Source organism: Polistes canadensis, unplaced genomic scaffold (assembly GCF_001313835.1).
Source record: "Polistes canadensis isolate GaletaPanama2010 unplaced genomic scaffold, ASM131383v1 scaffold_1, whole genome shotgun sequence".
NCBI lineage: Eukaryota > Metazoa > Arthropoda > Insecta > Hymenoptera > Vespidae > Polistes > Polistes canadensis.
Genome location: NW_014569548.1, coordinates 1,463,376 through 1,490,824, shown reverse-complemented (window position 1 = coordinate 1,490,824; position 27,449 = coordinate 1,463,376). Strand labels below are relative to the sequence as shown.

At 33.5% G+C, this 27,449-nt stretch overlaps 2 protein-coding genes across 3 annotated transcripts in view; one reads left to right on the top strand and one right to left on the bottom strand.

Annotated features, from left to right (window-relative positions):
- LOC106793740 (epidermal growth factor receptor) overlaps positions 1 to 27,449 on the top strand; it is a 113,124-nt gene that overhangs the window by 23,801 nt on the left and 61,874 nt on the right. The window contains exon 1 of one of the 2 annotated variants that reach the window (XM_014760919.1): positions 27,073 to 27,132. The exons of the other annotated variant lie outside the window; for it this stretch is intronic. The gene's annotated coding sequence lies outside the window, so the exon portion shown is untranslated. Of the gene's footprint in view, positions 1 to 27,072; positions 27,133 to 27,449 lie in introns of those variants that run through there. 2 annotated transcript variants of the gene reach the window in all.
- LOC106793836 (defensin-1-like) lies at positions 21,135 to 22,092 on the bottom strand. Its single transcript, XM_014761075.1, has 3 exons — positions 21,906 to 22,092; positions 21,617 to 21,806; positions 21,135 to 21,320 (listed from the first exon to the last, which is right to left on the bottom strand). Exons 1-3 carry the CDS (start codon positions 22,075 to 22,077, stop codon positions 21,281 to 21,283), a joined length of 402 nt encoding a protein of 133 aa, XP_014616561.1. The 5' UTR covers positions 22,078 to 22,092; the 3' UTR covers positions 21,135 to 21,280.

Sequence of the window (27,449 nt, the reverse complement as noted above, 5' to 3'; positions counted from 1 at the left end):
ATCCCAGCAAAGCGAGTCTCGGTTTTTTTTTATTTATTTTTTTTTATCCTTCTTTCCGAAATGTTCATACAAGGAAGGCGACACACGTAGGTAGAGTCGGTATCCATTTGAGGAATACCTAATGCAAGTTGTTTAATATTCCTCGACATCGTTGGAAGCAAGCCACTACGATCGATCGTTACAGGAAAGTTGTCGTGTCAAGATCAAGCTACGATTCGTCGATCATCGAGCCTGAGTAGAATCGCGAAAATACGAAAATATTTTCATCCTTCGAACATTCTTCGTTATATCAAAAGTATTTCGAATGACTTTTAAATGATATTCGAATACCATACTCGCGAATGCTATTTACATAAAATCAAATTATTTCAAATTCAGTAATTAATTATCAAATTTCTTCATAATTTTATATAAAAGTATACAACACTTTCTTTAATTTCAATATTTGCTATTAAAAATTTCTATATTAATCTTATTATAGCTAATGTAACATAATACAGTATTATAGAAAACACATTTCACATTTGAATGATTTGAATTTCGAGTTAACGGAAATATATCGTATAAAGGACTTCTTATTGCTTGCTATTTTTCATCTTATATTTTTTGTTCCCATTGCTGACCATGCTTGCTTGCCCACGCTTCGTGTAATCCATACACATGTAAAGCAACCGGTTAACCACGCTCTTCCGAGTTAGGAACTGTAGGGTAATTCATAAATTTGGTCTATCCCATACTTTCGAATTCGACGGAAGAATCGAGTATCGTTGTAAATTTTTCATTGCATTTTAATGAACTTTTTAATTAATGTCTCTTACGCGAAAAGTATATAAATTATATAAACCTAATACGCGCGCGTTTAATAATATAAATAATATATGTAGATGTATTTGCTATTTAATACGTTAATGAAACTAATCATTATTTTAATAGAATCTTTTGAATGGTAAAAATGAATACATATAACCATTCGATTCGTATCCGTTTCACAAAATTATCGAGGATAAATGAATTAGCTCGGCAATATCGGTATCCATTCGCAAAACCAGTCACACCACCACGTCCGTTCCTCTTACAAGAGAATCGAAGTGAAAGTCTTTCAGTCTGTTCTCAGATAATTTGCAGGCTCCTACAGGATGCAGATGTTGGAAATCCTTCTTTCTTCGGTTAGTCGCGAAGGAACGCCTCGAGGTTTTATGTGGAGTATATCGTATCGTTGCAACGTGCAAATAACATGAACGTTAATATATCGAAATCGTCTATAGTATTTCTAGTAAAGTTTTTGCTAACGGTCATCGTCGATAGATTAGAAACTTTGTAAAATAAGTTGATTTATAAATTTCAAGTAATTAGAAAGCGTCAATTTATTCAATTAAATTTATTTAATATTCGATCAATTCATAACTAAATAAATAAATTACTTTTTAGCTTTATTATTCAATTTATTATCTAATATATACGTATATATACATATATGCACGCGTGTTCGTCTAATATTAAATCCAATAAAAATGAATGTGGGTATCGTTTAAAAAAAAAAAAAAAATCAAAATCGGAAATTTGCAATTTGCAACCGGCAAATGTGTATCGGTGCATCCGCATAGAAATGAATGTTATTGGAAGTTTAGAACGCATATTATGATATACGATTTTGTTCATTTTTATTCAAAAAGAAAAAGAACCGGTAACCCGTTCCAATTCTCTTCTGTATACTTAAAACATTCTCTCGAATAAGTATAAAAAAAGGTAACTAAATGAAGTAAATAAATAAATGAAATAAAATGAAAAGAGGTCAATTATACCGTGTTCCGTTATAAAGAAGTATTAGACTCGGTCGAATCTTTTTAGTGCGCAAAAGGAGTTTTACGTGGCATGGGCTCCCTAGACGATGAAAATCTTACGTAACGACATCCTCTCTTGCGATACCTACCTTCTTTCGCTACCGTCTTTCGCTACCGTCTTTCGCGTCTAAGTACGTATGGAGTGTGTACTTGCGAACAGGTTCCACCATGAATTCGCGTCCTCCATTTAAAACCACTTCGTGGCTTTCTTTAGACGGTTTCCGTTCGCTCGCCGGAAATCATTCTCGCGACAAATTGCCGACCGCATTGCCCGGATTTCATCCCGAATTAAATTTTAATACCGTTCAATGGACCAAATAAATCCTTTTTTATTATCGTTAGAATCACATCTCAAATTATTTCAACGTATTTTATACATACGTACATCTGACAACAATAAAAAGATAATAGAAAAAAGAATCTATTATCAAATGAATCATATTTATATAATAAAAAGTAAGTTGTAGCATATGTGTGTGTGTGTGTTTTTTCTTGAGTGAGTTACACAAGTGATGAAATTGAAAGTAGATATTTTTATGAAACTGATTGACTGACGACAGTAGATGGTCAGATTGACTCTCTGTTGGTAAATCTAGCTTTAATTGTTCTTGCCTTTTTATATATTTTATATAATTGCTGTCGTTAACTTTATTAACGTTAATGTTATCCTTGAGTCTGTATTAAATGAAAAGACAATAATTACGCATTAAAATAATACTGCTGTTGCTTAGATTTTGTTTGTATGTGTGTTTAGATAAAAGAATGTATTTACAAGATGATATATAGCGTTTGAATCATTTTTCTCTTTGCCTATGAATACATAGAAGAATAAAAGGAGACTCTTAAATTGATTTAAATCGTGTGTAAATACGACATACATACATACACACAGACACACAGTTTATCTTATACATGTAGATGAAATAATTAACATTAGCGTGTAGAGTGGTGTTAGATACGTGTATTTGTGATAGTAGCAATAATAGTAGTTTCTAGTTAGTATACTTTGTACGAGAGAATGGTATACAAAGGGCCGTGGCGAGCGTCAGGAAAAGCAACGAAGATACCGATCCGTGAGAAAGAATACGAAACACCTTTAGCTTTCAAAAATTTTAACCTATATTCTTTTCTCTTTATAGAAATCTTTTATTTCATTTATAAGAAATACTCGAAGGATCGTTATCGATCATCGAATCTCGATAACTAAACAAATTAATTTTTCATTCACAATTATTTATTCACTTATTTTTTTCAAATCATTTATTTTATATTATATCTATATATATTATATTGTATATATTATAATTCTATTTTTACGTACGTTAACCCTTTGCACTCAAAAGATTACTCTCGGTCAGCATTTAATTCGTTAATTCGAGTTTGAACTCGACAATCATGGCAATAGGAATATTATTTTCAAAGTTACGGAGCCCCCAATAACCATGGAATACGACGAAGGAATCAGTTCAATTATTATAAAAATGAGTTCGATTTTTTGTAGATGATAGCTGTAAAAAAATCAGTAAATATGGGAAAAATCGTCTCGAGTGCAAAAACGTTTTCAAAATATTACTTTGCAAAGTTATTATTAACAATTTGGTTATTTTTTTTACATAAAAACCGAAAAATAAATGTGTGTAAGTGCGGATAATAATGCTCGAGGCAAAGATCGAACTTTTCTCAATCCTTTTGCGGTATTCGTGTCCCTTCGTGTCGTGAGACAACGTTCTCACGTCAGCTCGCATTACGGCTCGCATTTCTTTGCTTCTTTTTCTCTTCTCTTCCTTCTTTGCTCCATCCACTTCTTCTTCATCTTCTTCATCATCATCTTCTTCTTCTTCTTCTTCTCTTCTTTCTCCTTCTTATCCTCAACGTCCTCTCGCACTTATGTTAGTAAAACGCCTCGATATTCATCGACAAGTTCTTATATCACGTTGAAAGAATTTAAACGATCGTAATTTAATTACATCAGAAAACAATTTTTTTCAATAATTTCATTTAACGAAGAAACCATATACTATATCTCAAAAGAACAAAAATGTTTTGCTAAATGATACATAATTTGTTATTTTATTTATATGTTGCTTTTCTATTTTATATTAATAATTAATAACTTTCTTATAATAAACAAACAGAATTTTAATGTTTTTTTTTCCTTTCTGGTGTGTGTGTGTGTATTAATAATCTATGACTTACACGAGTAAAAAGAATAAAAGTGTTCAATCATATGTGTGATCTTATTGTTTACTATTTTATTTTATTTTTTCTTCGCGATTAACAACTTCCATAGATTTTCATGTACTCTAATAATAATAATAGCAACTTATTTTTAAATTTTCATATATCAATCAATATGGAGAAGCAAAGAAACACTTATCAATTATCCAAGCAGATGTTTATTACGTTTACAGTAAAGCAATTGTTCAAAGAGAAGCCTTTTGTTTGCGTTCTTGTGATTGTGAATTAATCAGACTGATTCGTTAAACGCTCGTAAGCGATCTTCTTTCGAACTCGTTCGATCGACAATAGGTTGATCGTATAGACTGACTCGACGTTTTAATTATAAACGTTCATTAACCTTTGAAACCGTTCAAATTTACGTTAGAACCAACTAAATTTAACTTTCCGATAGTTTCTTCACCAGTCCGACGATTCGATCTAATACAAAAAAATAAATAGAAACCATAATCGATACTTGATGCGATTTAAAGCGGTAATTCCTGTACTTTTGTAAAGCATATTATTTAAGGAAACGTAATGTGCATTGGATATTTTTTATTTACAGATTTATAGATCAATGAATTGAATTCGTTTTATGAAAAATGTGTAATATTTCTTTATTTTCTATAAATACTTATCTAGTTTTTATAATCTTAATCGTAAATTAATTTTTTTCTACTCAAACGATAGAAAATATTCGATTCCTCATAAATCGTGTTCAAGAGAATATTTTCACGTAGATAATATCGGACACACACAGACACATTTTTTCCTATATCATATTCTGTACTTTCGAAACACGTGACAATTCGCAAAATTGACAAAAAATTGTTACAAGATCCAGAATTAGGAATACGAGAGATCGTCTTTCGAAATTCATCGTAAATTCTAGAAAGGTATGTTACAAAAATTTGTTACGTCCGTTAAAAATGATCTATGGAAAATTACGAGTACATAAAAAGAATGGACGTAGAGTCACGTATTTCAACTGCGTGGTCAGCGTCATTGTTTAAGGAATAATAGATGTTTGTATCATTTGAAACAATCGTCGACGATCTATAAACATAATTTTGCATAGTATCTATGTAATTTAAAAACGATCGATTACAAATCGATAGACACATTTGAATGAAATATTCGAATTAAAAAGATAAAAGAAAAAAAAAAGACAATATTCGTATAAAAAAAAAATGTTGACTTGTTTAACTCTTTAGGAACACGAATATAAATGTACCAAGCAAGTAATACTTATTTTCGTTTCGACGTTTCCTCTATTAATAAACATTAAATCGCTCTCCGATCTTTTAATAAAAGCATAATAAATTACAATTAACATATATCACCTAAACCATATTCTTACGTGCTTATATCAATGGAATTTATACTTATTAAATTAATAATATCAAACACACATAAAGACATACGTATATATTATTTTTAAATCATAGATTGAACGGTGTTGGATGGAGGAAAGAAAAATAAACGTTAGTGCCGAGTGAATTGAACGATCCATCGGTCAAAACCACAAACCGCAAATAGAAAGAGAATAGACTAGTATTAAATTGAATTACCACTGTTTACTTAGTATACGCGAATGATTGAAATTGAACTTTATACCTTTAAAGAAATAATTATTCAAATATTGTTAAAATATATGTTATTGAACATCTTAATATTTTTCGTATTGACTATGACAACAAATTAATTTCCTTGTTGAAATAATTAATAATAGAAAACAATTATCTTATCTCATGTTTTTAAATATGTAATCAAAGCTTTTAATAATAGCACTTTACATTATACATTTCTATATGTTTTCTTATCATTTGGAATGATACTTTTCACCGAGATTGATCGATTCAGGTTAGAAGTAAGATTTCCTCGTTATTATCAAGAAGAGATCATCCGGCTCTTGATCGTCATCGAGGAGGTATGATGTTACAAATTGTATCCTGTATCTGATTTTCTTCTTTTTTTTTTTTGAAGCACGTGTCTATAAATGACCGGAAACGGTGTCGTTGTCCTTCCGATGAGAGAGAAAAAGGGGGTTGGAAATGGTTGAAGGATCCTTTAGGGATGATTCTCAAGGGTTGGTTGGTAGGTAGAAAGGGTAAAGGAGGAAGGAAAAGGATTGGAAGGGACGATAGGAAGGAACACCTTGATCCATCCTGTTTCCCGATGGTGTGTGTTCCTCTTCTGGATCAACGAGTTAGGAAAGTTTCGATGGGAAGATGTGAATACGACACTCGATATGACGACGGTTGATGGTAGGTAATGTACATGTATACATATGGGAAGAATTTTGGATGAAAGTTTTTTTTCTTTTTTTTCCTTCGAGAAAAAGATGAAGAACACAAGAGGCGTCGTACTACGCCCACTTTTAAAAGGAGACCAACGTTTGATGCGTTTACGCGTTTGCGCGTCTACATGTGCGCAAGACCAGAGCAGATGGTCTCCGTCGAATCTAATAGTGTGTTATTCACAGATATGAGAACGCTCGATCGTGCGAAAGAAGAAGAAGAAGAAGAAGTAGAAGAAGAAGAAGGAGGAGGAGAGGAGTTTCTTCTCTCAAGAAAACAACCTCTCTCTCTCTCTCTCTCTCTCTCTTTCTCTTTCTCTTTCTTTATTTCTTGATTTCTTTTTTATTTTATTCCTCATATCGAGGTCTCAATGATGGAAAATTGTACGAGTTCATTTAACAACCATCCTCGGTAGATATACTTCTTAATAAAAATTTGTCTTGATCGTTAATTTGACTCAGTTGAAAATAAATGAAAAGATCTAATGGATTTTCAAAGTTTCAGTGAGGTAATTTGAACGATCATCGAACCGTCGACGCATATGGGTCGCGTAGGTCTTGAGAATACTTCTTAATGCTTCTTCGGTAGCTTCTATCGAGTATTATTTACGTATGTATGTACACGACAAGAAACAAGGAATTAATATGCATAATTTGTTGGAAACAATGGCGAGAACGAGGCTCGCTCTCGAAAGCGGGGTCGAGACCAAGCGAGGAGAGTAACAGGGCGACGTGGAAACGCCGAGAAAAACGGCTTCTTACCGTGGAAAAAGAGATTATCCTACCCAAGATCATGTGAAAATGGGATTTTCTTTGACTTCTTTTTATCTTTCTAGATGATTACCAACTTTGAAAATGATATATTCTTATTAAATATTCTTCTTTTTCGAAGAATACTGTTCTTGTTTTTTTTTTAGCTTAGAATAAGATCATTTCGAAATAGAAGACGTGAAACGTTTCACGTTTCCGAAGGTTCGGTATTCCCTTCTACGTATCGATATCTTATCCGTGAATGACACGGAATAAAGTATTACGAGCGTATAAGACAATGAGGTCGCCATATTTTTCTTATGTCCTCGCATGACGACCGAAAGAACTCTGAAAGTCAGTGGTGTATAAGACTGCCGTCTTGCTTCCTTCTACTTGAACGCTCTCATCCGTGACGCCCTACCTTCGCTTGCACATACATACGTAAAACGAATGGTTAAATCTACTTCGAATATAATCTCAATTCGTTTATACACATACATTCTTTCATTTCTTAAGCGATATTTACGTAAGATTGAACTAATTTTTCAAAAAAGAAAAAAAAAACGATATAATTAACTCGTAGTGGTAATATTCCTTCTGTTGTATTTTTTTTTTTTTGTTATTATTTTCTCTTTTCTTTTACTTTCTTAATTACGTACAAAAAATGAATGGAAAGTACACAGTAGAAAGTAACGGTAATAAATAATAATGCTTAAAGACGGTAATGAAATTGAACGAGATAGAAAATACTTTCCAAATTCAACTGTTTTATTTTCCCTCTTTTTGTAATTAATCAGCAATTGTAATACTTTCATAACAAACCATCAGTGATTTCTAATTGATGTAATTTAAAAAATCTAACAGCGAGTCATGATCTGCCTTACCATCGTTGTCGGTAAGTGAGTTCTCTACTGACTCTTACCGATTCATGGTATTTGACGAATAAGTCGAACGAGGAAGTTCTACAATACCGACGCAGGAGTCGACGTTCTAGTTCGTAACTCTTCCGTTGGCGTACCATTCCGTTAGTTTAAATGTGGAAAAATTCTATTGGAGAATTTGAAATTGTTGAGATTACGATTCTCAAAATTAGACTCTACATTCTATAAATAAGTTAAATGTAATTTGTTTAACGTTATTATTTATTATAATCATTATTTTTAATTATAATCTCGAATATAAAAACATTCGTCTGGGGAATATAACATTAATATTTAAATATTTCCAAAAGCAAATGTCTACTGTATGCAAAATATCACACAATCCTTTTATTATAATATTTAGAATAAGATAAGATAACTCGACTTGTAAATTTATCATTTTTCCTCGACACGAGTGGTATGCGTATTATCCGAACCTTTCACCATAAGACCTCCTCAACCAGTGCCGATACTCGTTGGCTCGATGGACGAACCGTGTGTTCTTACCTCGAGTTTACTTGGCTCAAGACAAATATTGAACCATAGTATGCGCGAGATGGAAGGAACTTCAACTGGTTCCAAGAAACTTCGACTCGTCTAGTACATAGGTATACATACATAAATACCTGCGAGCAATGAGGAAAAATTTAATGACGATGTTCAGTCCATCGCATTCCAAAGTATATAGATAATTTTTCCTTAAGTTCAAGATAAAAAGAAAGAAATTTTTAAACAACTTTAGAGAAAAAAAAAAGCATTATATTATATATTGATATCTATCTTCGTTTCAAATAATCAAAACAGATGATCTCGAAAGATCGAATCTTACAAAATAGGATCGAAAAAAATGAGATAATCCCCCTGCTTTAATTAAAATACATATAAGTATGAGATCATCAATTTTCGTGTAAACGTTCCGCTGATATAACAGTACTTTTCGAAAAGAAAAAGATGAAATAAAACAGAGAATGTTCTGAGATCAATGATTATACTAAAAAAAGAAAGGCAGAGATAGATAGAGAGAAAGAACTCGCGCGTATGGCAATACCTAAGAACGAATGCGGGAACGCGTTGGATAAAAAATTCTTTTCTCTCCTGTAAGCCTTTACATTTGTATTTAGAGAGAGAGAAAGAGAGAGAGAAGAGCATATATATATAAGTACTACGAAGGTACGTCCACTAACGTCGAGGTCGACGGCCTTTCTAAGGATCGAGCAACAGCACGTCCAGCATCACCTATCGGACGGAGAGCGAAACTTTCATAGTAATCCGCATTCTACGAGGAGGAGAGAAGACCGAAGACCCGTTACTAGAAAAGAGATTTACAGCGGCTTCGTAATAACGATGTTACTAGGCAACGTAAATCCTTCAAGACAAAGTCCAAGATTTTTCATCGGCAGTTTTTCATATTTTTATCTTCTTTCTTTTTAACTCCGTTCACAAAACTTTCTATACAGGCTTCGTCCATTTCAATCGTTTTTACGTCTTTTTACAATTTAGTGTAATGCGTGTAAAAATACATGAGAAAAAAACAACATAATGCTCGACGTCGAAGGAACACTTAAAGAGATCAAATTGTATTTTTCTATAATTGTATTATTGAATTTACAAAAGAAATCGTCAAAAATTAGAAGAAAAGATTCGATCAAACGCTGTTAATTTATTCTCAGTTTTATTTTTTCTTTCTTTTTTATTTTTTTCTTTTTTGATACATACCTTACAAGATATTATATGTTAAAGATCGATAAGAAACGCCCTTTCTAGCGCGTGTACCATTACGACAGTGGATAACTTTTGTCCATGTAAGGCATTCTGTTCTCCGGCCTATGATGCATGCCTAATTGCCTCTAATGGCTACTTTTCGAAAGTAATTCCCTTCCACTTTAACTCGCTACAGATACCCGTATACTTATATATGTAATACGTTCTCTTCAAGCAAAATCGCATCTTACTACAATTAATATAATTATTTATCACCACATTTGCTATATCAATTTCTACTTATCTACATTTCTACGTGATTCTCCTTTTTTCCCTTATTCACAGATGTATAATTATAATTATCTACATACATTATTAAATATAATTTTATCGTTCTCATTAAATACCTTTTTTTGATTTTTTTTTTTTACATTGAAAGTGTAAAAACATACGTACGTATTTATATTGCTTATACACTTGATAATTTCTCTTGGTACCATAACACCAACGTACCTTTTCCAACGAATCTGTATCGTAAAGTATGGATAAATTTATGTATAAGAGAATATACGTATACATATACTTATTTACTTAGAGCCCTATCGTATCGAGAAGAAGAACGTAGTAGTAATAAAAGCAAGTTTACTTAACTTATATTTAATAAGACGTTTGATTCGTCATGAAGAAAAAAGAAAATATCGCGATAACGATATTAAATCTACTCGTATCAACTCTCAATGAACGATACCAATGATGATATTCTTTGTTCAGATATTTCTAATGATACCTTTGCAAACGTCGTTGACGACGGACAAAAAATCATTTCAATACTTTCTTCTAAGTTAGTTAAAACAAAAAATCTAATTAGTTCTTATCGAAATTATCATGTCAGATTTATGTTAAACTAATTTAACAATCGACAATCTTATTGTTCCTTTCTGTTTTTGATATTATCAAAATCGGGACGCATCAATTTTATTTGTTGTTGTTGTTATTTTGAAATGTAAGTTCCCGCGTCGTTACGTAAGAAAGATACGATATCTCGCGAGAAAGAGGTTTCTTCTAAAAAAGGAAAAACTTTCTCTCGACTTCGTAGATTTCCTCGTTTGCAATCAATGTCAGGATCGTTTGTCGAGGCCGCAATCTCGCCGTCGAGATATCACTCATGGTTTATTAACTTCGAAATTAAGATGCATCGTAATAATCCTGACTTTCTTTATAATATAGATAAGAAAGAGAGAAAGAATCAAGAAGAGAATCGCAGTTTGGTTCCTCGTAATCCTTCGATGGGATTATAATGAGTACACGTATTCTTTCTCGCATGAGATCGCTCAAAGCAACAATTTCTCCTTGGTAATCCTTCCGAGGTTATCCTGATGGACGTTTATGCGAGTGATTCATCTAACATCTTTAGTTATAACTTCGTTGTTTCAAACATTTATTTCTAGTACTTCCTGTTCTTTCTTATTTCTAAGAAGTTAGAATATTAAAACAATAAATTTCTCTCTCTATATATATATATATATATTACATATGTATATGTATATTTTAGTTCATAAAGGTTAATGGTAATAAAAAAGAAAAAAAGAAACTTCAAAAGGAAGCCAAGTAGTATAATACATCCTTATAAAAATGTTTGTTAATCATTTAGTTATATCTCGAAATCATGCATAAAGATCATACGTTTTGAAGAAACAACCTGCTTGAAAAATCTAAAGCTTGGTATTTTTGTTGTTCCAACACCTTTGACATTGAGTAGCAGGTCCGTCCACTTTTAGACGTGTTTATGGTCTCGATTATCTTAAAAAACGGTAGAACTGGTCGTATTTCAATTTCAGCTCCATATGTCACAGCTAATCCAAATGGTCCTGGTCTACCTCGAATCGTTGTCGTCTGTCCAAAAATGGGTTGGCTATCGACTTATACGAGAAAGAGAGACAAAGGTAGAGCAGAATAACGTATACAACGCAAATTAGGCTACCTGAAGAGCGACATGCAAGAAGTATTGCTCGCGATTAGCGAGTCGTCTTACCAAATTTAGCGAGTTGCCAAAGCGCCGAGGTTCCTATCGGCAGTCCGAATCACTCGGCCGAATCGTAACATGTCACGACCCCTTCCTTCCTTCTTTCCTTTCTTTTAGTCAATTTCTCCACCACCCTGTGTTCGAATGTTTTCGAACGTTTCCGTTCGGGAACGCTTTGTTGCTCTTTAAGTTTCGAACCGCAGTCATTAAAAAAACCGAATTGGATGGGCTGCACCAAATTATGCGTCCTTCATCTTTATTCTGAATATCTATGGTACGAATAGAATCGTTGAAAAAAAACACAGAGAACAATGATCGATTAGAAATATTTTCTAAACTATACAATTACATTTGACTTATTACATAGTGCTTAATTTTACCAGTGGGAATGAATAATATTTGATAATACGCTAATAATTAATCTTGAAAAAATGAATCAATCATCGTGCCGATTTAATTGCCATGGCACGCGATGCAATTAACGAAAACTCGTTATAACGAAATTGACCGGTGAGCGAACAAAATAAGAAAACAAATCCTAGATAATTACAATTGAAAGGTGAGGACAAAACCAAGTCGATTATCGAAGTTGCTTGCACCTACCTACGTGAGTGCTTGGCTAGGGACTTGCATTATCCTTCACCGTTTCTTGTTCCAAGCGGATGAATGGCCCTTATTGGTACAACCAAACGTGACTCGCTTCGGATCACCTCGACTCCAACCTGAGAAATATATATTTCGTTAGTAAATTAAAAAGCAAATTATTTATACAAGTAACGAAATAATTAACAGGTATATCGTCGAGAAAAAAAGGAATATAGAAGGTACAAAAATAGTAGAACATTTTTATCGTATCCATTACTACGTACCACACGCCTACTTAAAAAACCAAACGAAAATGTACACTCGTTTCTCTCTTCTCCGGATCTCTTAATATCCTCCAAAATCGTGGTCGTTTCGTTGTAAACAAAAAAGGAAAAAAAAGGGAACGAAAGAAAAAAAAACGCGTGGGTTTACCCGTAAGTTGATGAAAGCTCATTTGTACGTTTCCGACGACTCCACAGGTAGTCTCACTAGTTGCTTCATTTTAATCAATTTCTCTTTGCAATGAGTTTCTTATAACGGAACTAATCTCTTTCGAAACCATTTACGACGAGGTTGATTTTATTTCTCTTTTAATGTTTAGGTGTTAAAAACATGGACGAACAGGTCGCTCTACTTTTCGTTTACGGATATCATTATTATGTTATAGATAAATTATACGCGTTCAAAATATAACGAAATTTATCTAATCTCGTTCAATATCGTACTATCTTCCAGTACAATAATATCTCTCTCTTTCTCTTTTTAGTTAAAATTAATCTTACAAAGGAAAACAACAACAAAATCGAAACTACTCTACCTATTTACGTTTGTCTCGTTTGATGCACGAGATTTTTAGCAGACCGACAAAAATAAATAAAGAGTCGCAGCTTGTAGAAAATCGTAGAAGCACATAGCATTGCACGACAGCTGCACCGGCTGTGCTAATATTTGGCAGACACCTCGCATTTACCTTGCATCTAACTCGAACAAAAAGAAGGATAGGTTTAACTGCATGAAATCTCTTTCCAACTTTTATTCACAACTACAGCTCTGTTTCTCTCTCTCCCTCTCTTTTATTTCTTTTCTTTATCTAATATTATTGCTATTATGATATGATTATATAATATACAATTTTATTTGTGTAGGATATTCGTTTTGCTTTGTACTATCATTTAACTTATATAACTTATTTTTTCTTCCTTCTTAATTTGGCTCTCAGAAGTAATTATGCTTCTTTAGAAAATATAATTCTAAAAGAGAATTACTAAAAAATATAATCTCATTTCCATAGAGATTAAAAGAAGTAAATGACTCTCCCATCAGAGAGATACTTTCTAGATTCTCTGACTTTCACCGATCGAGATAATCGAAGGACGTTATGGTGGACTTTTAAATCTGTTGTGAAGTTCATCGAGAAACGTACGAGAAACGTACGAGATGTCTGAGAAATAATAAATCTCCATTAGAATCGGTCGACGAAAGTCCATCGAACCCGTTTGCTCCCAATCCAAGAAAGAAGTACTTTTCTTCCTTTCTGACCACGTCCGAGAACCACGTATTCCGAGACTAACGAGCTAGACGCCAAATTCATTTTGGTTTTGATATTATCTTTCCAATTTTGTTTCGAATTTTTTCGTTGGAAGAGAGAGAGAGAGAGACAGAGAGATTTCCCTGTGCTCGTGAGTAAAATTGATTAAACATAAAACAAAGAAATGTAAACGATTCGAGAAATTGTGATCTCAATTATCGTTTGTAATTTTTCCATTAAAATAATTGCACGTCTAACGATTATTACCTTTAAGAATCGCATAATACTACATTACGAAAAATTTTGAATCGAATTTTCGAAGAATTCGATTAATCTCTGCTTCGATTCATCGAAAGTCTACTAGCAGTAGCATAAAAAGATGAGAAGAAATGTCATTGGTCGGTTAGTCCGATCGAACCAGATAATTCGAAATAAATCATCGATGAAATGGAGAAACGAATTGGAAAGTTACGTGATGGGACGTTTCATAAAAATGATTGACGCGAGTGAGAAGGAAGAGAGAATCCGTTAAATTCTAATAAAGGTGTTTACGCGGATACTTATAACGCCCACTGATTTTCAGTAAAATGTTACAATCAACGTGACAAATCAGATTTCGTATTTTTAATCGAATGAAAAGTAATCGATTAAAAATATTATGATTCTACTTTCGTATACAGATTATTATAAGTGTAGTCAGCTTGTATAAACGAAATCAATTAAACGAATAAACTTTGATGATGAACGACGAACAGAAAATCAATAGTAAATCCGTTTTCGTTGAAAGTTAAAAGTTTGAGAGGAAATTGTAGAATCGAAGGATTCGTACCGTGTACGATCTGTGTACGATCTCGCGAGTGGAATCGCGAACCGAGAAGGACATGCGGGCAATCGATAAGGACCTTCTCCGTCCCGAGCGTGACCACAAATCAATGCGGACGTGGACCTTAGCGATGGGAAGGGAGGGGAAGGGAAGGGCCGTCGCTAAGGTAAGGGGCCATTAAAGCGCGTTCTCCATAAAATATTTTATCCGGTTTGCGGATCGATTTGAAATCCGTAGAGCTCCTCCTTTCTCTCTCTCTCTCTCTCTCTCTCTCTTTCTCTTGTACCCCTCGGGGCCCAATGGGCCGCCTTTTTCGGTGCACCAAATTCATAAATAATGGCTAAAGACCGGCCCTCCATCGTGTATCACAGCCTGAATTTGTAGTCTTTAGACCTTTTAAGGTTTTTGCCGAACAAACGTGCTCTCCTCGCCCGGTTCTCGCTTTTTCCTCACTTTTCTCTCTCTCTCTCTCTCTCTCTCTCTCTCTCTCTCTCTTTCTTTATTCGATGTTCTAGTATTCGTGCGACTATCGAACTAATAACTTTTTAGAATAAGAATAGCAAAAGAGAGAGAACCTTCTGCGAAATTTTCACAACAAACCCCACCAAAATCAAATTATCAAACGATTACTTTATTTTCTTGAAAATGATTTATATAATCACACAAATATAAACGAAAAATGATCTTTGTATTTTTTGACTAAAAAATAGTAACATAAGCGGACGAAGTATACCAGAAATTGAAGTCACCATCGTAATGATAAGGATTGTTGATTTCTCGCGCACCGGGGAGAAACCAAAGAAGGATTCGTTAACATTCCAATCGCGATGCGCTTCGCGGTGAATCCCAGCAAGCTTATGCTAGTTGCACGTATGTGTATACTTATTTCTTCGTCTATGCGTTTACTGACTCCTTTCCCTCGGCTCTCGGTGTACAAACAGTTCTCCTTTCTTATTTCTTGAAAAAGATAGAAAGAGGAGGAAAGATAGAAGAGAAAAAGATAGCATGTAACAGGTAGCTCGGACAGATAACGGTAGTGACGACTGACAACGCTGACGGAACATTTCTTTCCTTTCGTCTACTCTTCTCTTCTCTACTCTACTCAAGCACCTTTCATCTTCTTCTTCTACGTTACAATCACAATCCAGGTAGAAAATGTATATTCTATTAGAAGCGTTTCCTCGTATACGTTACTATATCTCTTCAACAGATAAACGATCAAAGTGACACCGATAATCTTATTTTCTTTTCATATTTTTCTCAAAACTAGATTTAAAAAGCAAACAAAATGTCTCTCTTGTTCTGTCAACTTGTTGATTCATTCAATACTACTCTTTGGATTAATAGTGTCACGTTATTTCATTTTATTTTTCTTTCACTATTCATTCTAATTTTCATCACACCGGTGGACGATTTGGTTCATCTATCTTCCTATCTTATTTTTTGGAAATGGGATTTCGAGTATAAGAGAGAGAGAAAAGAAAAGAAAATAAAAAGAGTTAAGTCGGTAAGGCCTATGGTATAAGCTCGAACGTCTGACCAACCATTCTCGGACAGCCTTGGCGCAGCAGTTATGATGTTCTTGTTATTAATTTGTTTTGCGCGCTACCCGCAACACGTCGTGCGGAAACCAGTTTCTCAAGAGACGTATAGGATTACAGTGCTCTCGTGCGCGCACGAGCGCACACTATACGATCCTAACATAAGAAAGAAAGAGAGAGGGAAAGACCAAACAGCTTTCGAACGAACAAAACGTCACGATGCCACGACGAAAGCTCTCTCGTCGTACTTAAAATGATCTGAAACTTTCCTTTATCGCTTTTCAATCTACCAACCAGTTTTTTGGGGATTTTCAACTAGACCGATTCTCGAAGGAAAGACAAAGCAAACTACGAGTTCGTTTGGGACCTTCGATCTTGAAAATATTTCATATTCGTTCGAATATATGGAAGATATTTTTATGAAACGTTAAGATAATATTAGGGTTAATTAAAAAGTTCGCGTGCATTTTTTAAATTAATATTTTCCAAAGTCAATTTTACTAAAACAATCTGTTGTACGGTTTATAATACAATAAACGCATGAACTTTTCGTTCACCCTAATAATAAAAAAAAAACTGGTGTGTGTAATTATGTACGCACGTAAGAAGTTATACTTCTTTAGCGTATCAAAACGAATATAACTTCCATAACCTAATAAATAACTTCAATTTGCGCGCGCATCGTAAATATCGACAACTTCGTGGTGTCGATTTTTCGGTCGCATCTAACTTCACTTTCCAAAACGCGCCAAAAGAAGTATAACTTCAAAAAAGGAAATCATTTATCCAATCATTACTATTTGAAATAATTAATTTAACATATAGAATAATTATAAAATATTTCAGCCGAAATAAAATATAACAAGTCATTTTGTTAGTTTAATATTAGCAAAAGCAAACGTGAGTCACATATCGTTTTGTTGTTCAGTCTTACGTCAGACGCAAATCAACGATAGAAGAAACAAATGACGCGTTGTAACGACGAGGTAATACACCGTACGCTTTCCGACTATCGATATATCGCTACTGGGTCACGTAAGCCTTGGCAATACTGTATTATATCCGTATATACATATATCCTAACTCTTTATTTATGTTCTCCTCTTTCGATTGGTCTCAAAGTACAAGAAAACTAACGTGTGGGTTACACGTTAAAAACGTTCGAAAGAAAACGTTAAAGGTAAATCTAAATCTTTCGGTAAATCATGCTACTTGATATCACAGGGAGAGTACATATTTCGATCTACTTGACATAACTAATACTAAATCTATCACTCGCGGTCAAACTACCGTGTCCGGTAGTTTGTAAGAATCCTGTAATTTGTACAAAATGCGCTCTGGAAACGCATTAAATTTATATTATTTATTTCCAAGTAAAAAAAAATATATTATTCGCAATTCAATTGGCTAAAATCATATTACTATGTTAAGATATACACATATTATATTATATAAATTAATGTTCTCTACGAAGAGTTGTTAACTTCGGTGAAGCAAATTAATCTTTAAGGGGTTACATGGGTTTGGGACTTTCAAAAAAATCAATTTCTTTTTTATCTTTTTAAATTCTACAACTTATCTAGAATATTGTATTTAATTTTGAAGTTGATAGGAGTAATAGTTTAAAAGATAGAGCCTTGGGAAGTTCCACTCTTAAATGGCTCTTTTATCAGCACTCAAAACTTTTCTAAAGTCGGTTGTCAAGATTTCTCGAAAACTATTTAACCGATCTTGATGAAATTTGCTACACGTCTTCGAGATACTATTGACAAGGACTTGGACGAAGGATTTTTTTTTCATCAAATCGAATTTTAAAAAACCAAAATGTGGTGCAAATTGTAGCGAAATTTGAATGTTCTTGCCAAAAACGTTGCCAAAAATCCAAATTTCAATTTTTCTTTTTTCCTTCGTCCAATTTCTAGTTTTAGGTATTCACTAAAAGACCCTATTTTTTCCACTAAAAAACCCCCACCGTTTATGAGTTCTGCTGTCAATGCGAAAACACTTTTTTTCGGTGGGGTCACCGAAAATGATGTCGCAATGGCTGAGTTTAAAATATTTTTCAACCAAAATTTCAGAAAATGTTCTTTAAATATGTATCTTAAATGTTATAAAAAGTTTGAATAAGAATTCTATTTTTTATATAGAAAAAAAAATTGTTGAAAATATGCTATTTCTTCCCGGTGTAAACCTATGTAACCCCTTAAAAAAGTCACAAAGGATATACGTTTACAAATATATATTACGTACAGAAAATATATTTGCAGTTTGTATGTAATGTAAATTACAGCATTTCGATGACTTCGAACCACATTGATCGTTGCAATGGAAGCAACAATGCTTGATTATTGGCAAAAGATTCGAACCAATGGAATTTTAATTAACAAAAACGCAGGCAACTCTCATTAAAAATTTCGTTCGCATCATCTCGCGTTCGTAACATCGATCTTATCTCTCTTCCATCTTTCTCAATCGATGTAGATCAGATTTATATCGCATGTTTTAACGGTAGTTATCGAGAACGGACATCGATTTTCTTGACATCCGTCAAGATTCGCGTATAGAAAAAAAAATAATCGTATGTTTTAAGTTGTATTTAAAAAAAAAAAAAAGAAAAAACACGATAAATAAGACGGACGAGGGAAAATAATGAACATGATCCTTGCTTTTCTGGACAATGGCTGAGTCATCCGATATTTTATACTTGGCTTGAATGTTAGCCAATGAACTCTTTGCTATCGCGATCGAGAAAGATACATTTCGTGAACATATCGAGTTCGCTAATTATCCTTGCTCGATAATAATCGAGTTAATAATACAAGCAAAATGTTTGATATAATGAACAGTACAATTATTATTTTGTATCTATTGGAAAGATAAGATTATTCAAAATCATTCTAATTAAGAAAATAAGAATAATTGTTTTAAAGCTCGATGAATTAAGTAACGATATCTAATCATATATTATTTCAATCGTGTTAACTTATAAATACGATCCATTTGTCTATAGAACCACAAATAATTTACATTGAAACAAATATATATATATACAAACATTATACAAATCAGTTATTACCAACACCTCGTACTTGGTGGCTTCGCGAAGCGAATTACCCGTTCGTCGCGGGAGTATGAAAGAAGAAGTAGAAGAAAAAATAAAAAAACAGAAAGAAACCGTCGAACGCGTTGAATGAATGAAGTTCTTGAAAAAGGGACGGTGACACCGTTCGCTTTCTTGCTTGCTTTCTTACTTGCTTGCTTGCTTGCTTGCTTGCGACGGTCTTCGACGAGTTCTTCCGCGAAAGAAGAAAAGAAAGAAAAAGAGGAAGAAGAAGCGGTTAGCATTCGAAATTAATTACCCTCACGGCTAAACGGTGGGAGAGAGAGAAAGAGAGAGAGAGAGAGAGAGAGAGAGAAAAGGAAAAAGAAAGAATGAAAGAAAGAAACTGAAGAGAGAAAGAGAAAAGGGGGCGGGAGGAGGAGGAGGAGGGGGGATGGGGATGGGGGGGAAGCTAGAAAGGGAGACAAGAATACGGTTGTGCGTGCCACCCGGAACGAAGCGTTCTCAGGACGTCGTATTTGCATGCAACATGACGGCAGAATGCGGTACCATTCGTCGCTCGACACCGATTCCCTTTCTTATTCCTCTTCTTCTTCTTCTACTATTTCTCTTTTTATCGTATCCTCAAAGATTTCTTCCCTACCTTACCTCTCAGCCTCTTCACCCCTCCCCCCACCCCTCCCCCCCAACCCCGTTATTTATTCTCTTTCAAAGTAATTTTCGTTCCAGACGAGTTTGTCGATATGAACGAACGAACGAACGAACACCAACCTGTTGTGTTAACCATGTTGACAAGTGAAAAGAATAAGAGATTCATAGAACACGGCTTTGTTAATTATTCTAATTAGAGGCAAGCCGACGTGACCATGCCAACGTTACTATAGAAAATAGTATTGAAAAAGTATGAAGAAAAAACAAAAAGTAAAACAGTAAAATACTAAGTGGAGAAAATATTTTCTACAGGTAACCTACGAGTTAAAGTTAACCAAAAATGCTTTTTGCAACGGGATATTGATAATAACGCTAAAGAGATGATTCGATAGGTTAGTTAGTCTTAAAGGATTTCCTTAAGGGCTGTATTAAAAAAGGGAGAGATAATAGTTGATGGTAAAGATCGTAGAAGATATCTTCGATATGTTTACTTATTTTCGTTGCGAGAACCAAAAAGGCTGGAGGTAGGTACGTATACCTGGTGTGGTTCTGCTATCGAAGAAGAAGAAGAAGAAGAAGAAAAAGAAAAAGATGAGTAAAAGGTGGAGAAGGAAGAGAAGGAAAAAGAACTCTAAAAAGAAGAGAAGCATTATGGCGAGTGCGACGATCCAACCGCGATAACTTTAACGCACGTGGAATGTCGAGCTCGTCGAGTAGGCAATTATAACTCCGCGTCTCGATCTCCAAGCTGAGTGCACTTTACGAGAAGCTGAAAAAAAAACAAAGAGAGAGAAACAGAGAGAAAGAGAGAGAGAGAGAGAGAGAGGGAAAGAAAGAAAGAAAATAAATGAGAAGAGAAGAGGAATTGTGGAAAAGGAAAAAGCTTCGATACTCTTTACGAGAAAGACAAGAGATAGATGCACCACTCAGTAGTGGTAGTGGTAGTGGTAGTGGTAGTGGTACTTTCTTAACGATTAATGGTCGTCAACCGGTCCTTCTTGATATCAAAGCGAAATATATTCTCTAAAATAATAAAAAAGATTCTTCCTCGAAAACTAATCGATTATTTAATATGTAATTATTCTTACATGCACCTTTCGTATCACGATTTCTATACGAGAATCTCAAATATCTCATATTTTTCTATGATATTTTAATAGTAAATATACAAATTCCTTCTTTATTTTTTGTCAATTTAATTTAGAAATAACTTTTTATCGAAACAACTGTTTTATTATATTGTACGTACAGAAATGTTTTATAAAGTATAAAAGAGTATATAATTTTTATAATAAGTAATACAAATTTCGTTAATAATAATCCTTATTTCGTTGTCGTTAACCGAAACGTTTGTCGAATAAATCTTTGATAGAATCTCTGAAAAAAAACAAAATATCTAATATAAACAATTGCGAATATACAATTTTTAATAATTACATTTTGCAAATTATTCGTGTTAAAATCAGTTAATATTATACTTGTATAGATCTAACAATGATCGTTCACCAATGAACTCGTATCTCACATGTGGATTATTAAAATGATCGCATCAGGATGTAAATGATGCATAGTGTTAAGAAAGAAAACAATGAGACGGAGACATGTAATGGCTTAATATACTCTTACGTATCGAACGTTAAACATGTTAATAAGCAAAATAATAGATAACTTACTGTCGACAGACGCAAACACCGCTGCCATTACAATGTCCACCTGCTTTACCCATACTCAAACAATTAGCAGCACATGCAGTATCACCAACGAAACCGCCAGCAGATAAAAGGTCACAGGTCACTCTTCTTTGTCTAGTAGCACGTTCTTCCAATGGCTCTTCTGCGATCTCTTCGAGTGGTTCAAACTCACCTAATTCGCGAATGAGAGAAACGTTCAATCATATTTTTTTTTTTTTTTTCATCGACGAACACAATTTTCTTCGCATAATTTATATTATACTTTACTCACCAGACGATGATAATTCATACGGTGCAGCGGTGATAACCGTTGCAATAACCAGCACAACAGACACGAGAACGTAAATCTTCATTTTTGAACAAGAGAAATTTCGATTACTAGCAGATCGATACTCGACGATTACTAAAATGATACTTAACCATTTACCAGATTTTGCGCTCATTATATAGGCAAAATCATGTGAATACCCGATTATTTCACGAGGAAGTTTGCGGATTTTCCAACGTATTGTGATAAAATATTCCCCGCTCGTAATGTCAATGTATTTATAAAGAGTTTTCATATGACAAGGGGAAAAAATTAATAAATCAAAACATTCGATACATTGAATATAAAGTGATAATCTCGCGCGTATAATATATACATATATATATAAAGATTAAATGAAAAATATTTGTCTAATCATTAGCAAACTCATTAATAATGAACAATTACGTAAAAAAAGCAGAAGCGATAGCCTTCGCATCAATGTTACGTCTTTGAACTTTGTATCATTCCCGATTATTAGCAGTTCAAACGTAGTTTTCTCTTCTTCCTTTATTTTTCTTCGTTTCTCCCAGCGGGGGTGAAAAAGATGGGGGATCCCTGTAAGAATTTTTTTTTCCTTTGTTCGATACATTCGCAATTTGTTGGATCTTCGTATTCGCGCGTCGTAGTTCGAATTTTCGTCGTAACTTTCGTATGTATGTGTATGTTTGGATAGATGAGGTTCCAATGGTTCTGTACAAGAAAAAAAGAGAAAAAAAATGTATATAAAAAAATAAAAAAGGAGTGTTCGCATCGAAGAACCAAAGGATCCATTAGCGAGAAGAGATAGCAAGGACGCGGAACGAGGCACTGACCGAAATGAGCCTGTCGGAATATTTTACTCTCGAGGAGCCGATAAAATGACCGCTGCCGGAGGTCTTTAAGAAGCTCGATTACCGTTAACGTCCTTCACATCGTACCGGATTTACCTTCCTAAAACTATTTTGTTCTAGAAAAATCTTTTTTCCAAATTTTCGTCCAAATCATTCGTTTATACACGAACGAAAGTACTACGTACGGTAACAAAATTGTACGCATCTAATATTCCAATAATGATGAACAAATTACTATTATATATTATACAATATATATGTTTTTTCAATTTGTTCTTTTATTGTATATTCTATAAAATCATACTAACATAAAACTATACTTTTACTTTTGTTATAAGATTTTATTTTTATAAAATTACATTTAAACACATTATTTGATGTATTTTTATTTATAAAACTTATTTAATTTGTTTTTTTTTTTGACTTTCTGTCAACTAACTTTTTTTTCTATTTTTGTACAGGTAAGTTCACTCGGTCTACCTCGATTGGCCCTGCTCTGACCTCAAGAAAGGATAATCCACCAGACTCGACAGATAATCATCAAAGTGTTTGTTAGCACAGTCAAAAGTTGTCGGGTAAAAAAAATAATACTGACAGTTAATATAGTAGTAGTGGTGGTGATGGGCCTGTTTCTGTTTGTGACTACAGGGCCGCAGCAGAAACTGAACGTCGTAAAGTTGTAAACCAACTAGCCAAGGAACAACCACCAGTTCCCTTTCCTTTCCTTTCCATTCCTTTCCTTACCTCTTTCCTTTGATTACATAGAACAAACTTGCTTTGGAGAGATTGATAGATCAACAGAAGGATACTCACGTCACCCGCGTAATTTACTCGACGTACTTTCTTCGAACTGGAGCTTCTTATCTTACTTTTCCATCCGATAAGCGTACGAAGATATCCTATTTCTCTACTTTTCTCTTCCTAAGTCGTATTTCTAGCTCGTTAACTGTTTCTCTCTAGATACAAAGAGAATTTATTTTCTTAACTAACATAAGGTAGTGGTAAAAAGAAAGACTAAAAAAAGAGTCGCGAATGAATATTATTGTTAATGAAACAAAAATAAATTATCTTTTAATAATAAAAATAATAATGAATAAAAAACAAAATGAATCAAATATTTTTGTATAATATTCAAACTATGTTAACCCCTTATTATCCGAATACAAATGGAAATTTAATTTCTATGCCGAATGATAAAAAAAAAGGTGCGAATAGTAAAGAATGATTAATATTACTAATAAGTATAGAAGAATAAACGAATTCTCTTTTTGGACCTATCAGCCGCGGGCGACGCTAAAATCACGTTTTATTAATTCTATTAATTTTAACAAGCCACGCTATTATCGCGTCAATTAAACTTTTACAGTATTCTATCAATGAAAAACTTTTTATTTCTTCATCCAATCAATTTTATTATTGTTCAGATATAGAGAAACGTTGTTTCACTAATTATTCTTCTAAGATAAATTTATCTTCTTTCTAAATAATATTGTTTCAATTAAATTCGTATAATAAATTTGTACAAAGTTATAAATGTTATACGCGATATTTTGTAAAATTCTTTTGCGGCTGAAAGGATAATTTTAATAACGGTATAATGAATATAGAAAAAGAAAAAAGAATTTTTATTTATAACTATTCTAACTTTATTTATCGTATAAATTTACGCAATGGTAATATACCTACCGTATATTATATATACTTGCATCAGCGAATAATTTTTCTTTTTTAACTGATATAAAATCGTTCTTAATAAAAGAAAAAAAAAAAAAGAGAAAGGATAGGATAGAAGAGTAGATATCCTTTCTTCTTTGAGTCGAGTATTTTTTTGAAAAACAACAAGCCAATAGATTTGCCGTCGAGATAAGCGCCACTACGAAAGCAGAGCTGACAAGACTCGTCTCAGAGTCGCGTTTTACAAGTTGTTTTACAAGCGAAGGGTACAACGCCACATGCTGTGAACGGCAGGACCTTCCTCTTTTCGTTACCCTTCCGAATACCGCTTTCTTTATCCTAAAATCGAAAGAATCGAAGGTCGAAGCTTCTCTCTCACGTCTTATACAGTAAATATCGTTTTCTCTTTCGTATTTCAAGATTTTTGCTTCATCATTTTCTACCATCCTCCCTTCTCCTATCGATGTAATCTCCTTACTTTCTAGTTGCATAAATGAACTTTTCTTCAAATTGCTGCTTCGCCAATAAAAAAATCTATTAATATGTTATATAAGTATATATACGTATATATATATATTATATATCTATATAATGGTAAATGCATTACAATTATATACCAACGTAGTCCTGCCGAGATTAACGGTGTCTATGGGTTAACTGGCGCCAAGTATCGTAACTGGTAAGACTAGATTTTCCAGTAGTATTAAAGATTGTATATAATGTACATAGGTATATCGAGATCGCGTGTCTAAATAATTTTCTTTCTTTAAATCATTTTGCATTTCATTTTGTCTTGTTTTACAATCTTTCCTAAATGTCACGTTAATAAAATATATTCATCGTTTTCTCGCATTACGATCTAATTGTAAGAAAAAAAAACTCTTATCACGATCTTATTACAATACGAGATAAGACTCAAATAATTGGAGAATAATTTTGCGTTATAAAAATAGCTTATCTATTTCTTTTACCGTTTACAAAATGTCAACGAAATAAGGTATTGTATTCGTATATAATAAAGCGTATTATGATATTATACCATAGTTGATAGAGAAAAGTTGGCTCAATTATCGAAATTTCGTAAGAAATTGATTTATAGCACACACATACACTTACACACACACACACAAGTCGTAAGTATATTAATTATTTATTTACAGATTTATAATCACTAATTCAAACGCTCATCAACAAGACAAAGTATTACATCTCATGAAAATAATCGTTTATGTTTCTATATATCCGCTGTTCTCGGACAAAAAAAAGAAAATGAATTATATTTAATAACGTCGCATGCAAATAGGTCGTTAATTTAGCGACAGTGGGAAGCACGATAATTACGTTCCCAATATTTAGTAGAGTTTGTCATTTATTATATACCAATCAAATAAATAAAGTATTATATACATATTTTGTACGTATATGTAATATATTTCAAGGATCTTTGGTTTTTTCGAGTCGACCCATTTTTCTTTTTTCCATGAAGGTTCTCTTCTGCCAGTTCTCTTCTTCTTTCGAGTCTTTCTTAGATCTTAGAAAGAAGAATAGAGCTCGGTGATCCTCCGGCACAACCTTTCAGTATCCTCTTCCTTCCCTTTTAGTTCCTCCTATCCTTTCCATCGCCGAATTCTTTTGTTTCCCGACGTAGAACCCCAGTCGAGATCCTATCTGACATAAATAATTATCCTGGACCAAAGCAGCAGATACCGCGGCAAACCGCTGGCGTTCTTCCCTTAATAAAAAATGAGAGAGAAGAGGAACGAGAAAAATGAGACAAGATAGCCTTCAAGATTTTCGTTTTGATCTGTAATGCTATTTTACAAATGTTTCAGGCAGGTCGATCTTGAAATACCAAAGATTTTTCGAATCAACATACCCGTAAATAATTTTCATCACACAAGGGAAAATCCACGTGTATATTTCTAATTTCACATTTATATATATATAAACATTTTTAAATTTAAATATTAAAAATGACAAACTCACGAGATATGTATACGACGGTCGAGAAATGATCGAGAAGCGACGAATTTATGTGTGTACGTATTATAATCTAATTTGATTTCAGGTTTACGTCGAATCCTGTAAAACTTCGATCTCTGTTGTGCATTGATTTTAAAAAAAGAACAAGAACAAAAAATCGACAAAATTTATAAAATCGGGACTCTAATATTAGAAATTATAGATATTTCAGGCGCGATGATATCATCCTTACTTTATTCAACGCCTTACTGGAAGATATATATATATATATATTGTAGATGATCCATCCGAGAGATCAGTAAAAGCTAACTCCAACGATTTAATGACGACGATCATATTCATCGGACCCGTCCTAGCGGCGCCTGTTGTACACGTTTCATATAATTCTCTATCTTACCTATTTTGTTCGAGATTTATCCTTTTATCTCGAGCCGCTGAATAACAAATTATACCTTAAGGAGTCCCGATTTTGATTTTTCTACAGCGATCATCATTCGCAAATCTAATATCGGTTCTCCCCTAGCGACGATTTCGAACGTTTTACTTCGTAATCTATGCAAGCAGAAAGACGATCACGTTGAACAACGCTTCCAGGCACTCGCATAATCATTGGCATCCTACTTGCACGAAAAGATAAACGAAGAGAATGAAGAACGAACGTGTATTTCGAGAAGATAGAAAAATGAAGCTGAACAATTTCGGTGAGTAAAATATATTTTTCATTTATTTCTTATTTATTTCTCATATATTTATTTATTCATATTAGTCGCAAGCTTTGATTCATGATTATTAAAACGTGAGCTCGTTAAATTATTCGCGAGGCCATGCAATTTCGCAGTCTGTTCTTCCCGATCGCAGTTAATTTATCTTACAGTTTCAATCGACCTCGTTTCAAACGACACTTCTACTAGTCGTGTGCAATGGTTTCAGTATACGGTTGTATCTCTTTCTCTTTCTCTTTTCCTTTTGAATATTCCGTACTCCAAAGACTCTACGAAGACTCGATTTCTAACAGTCC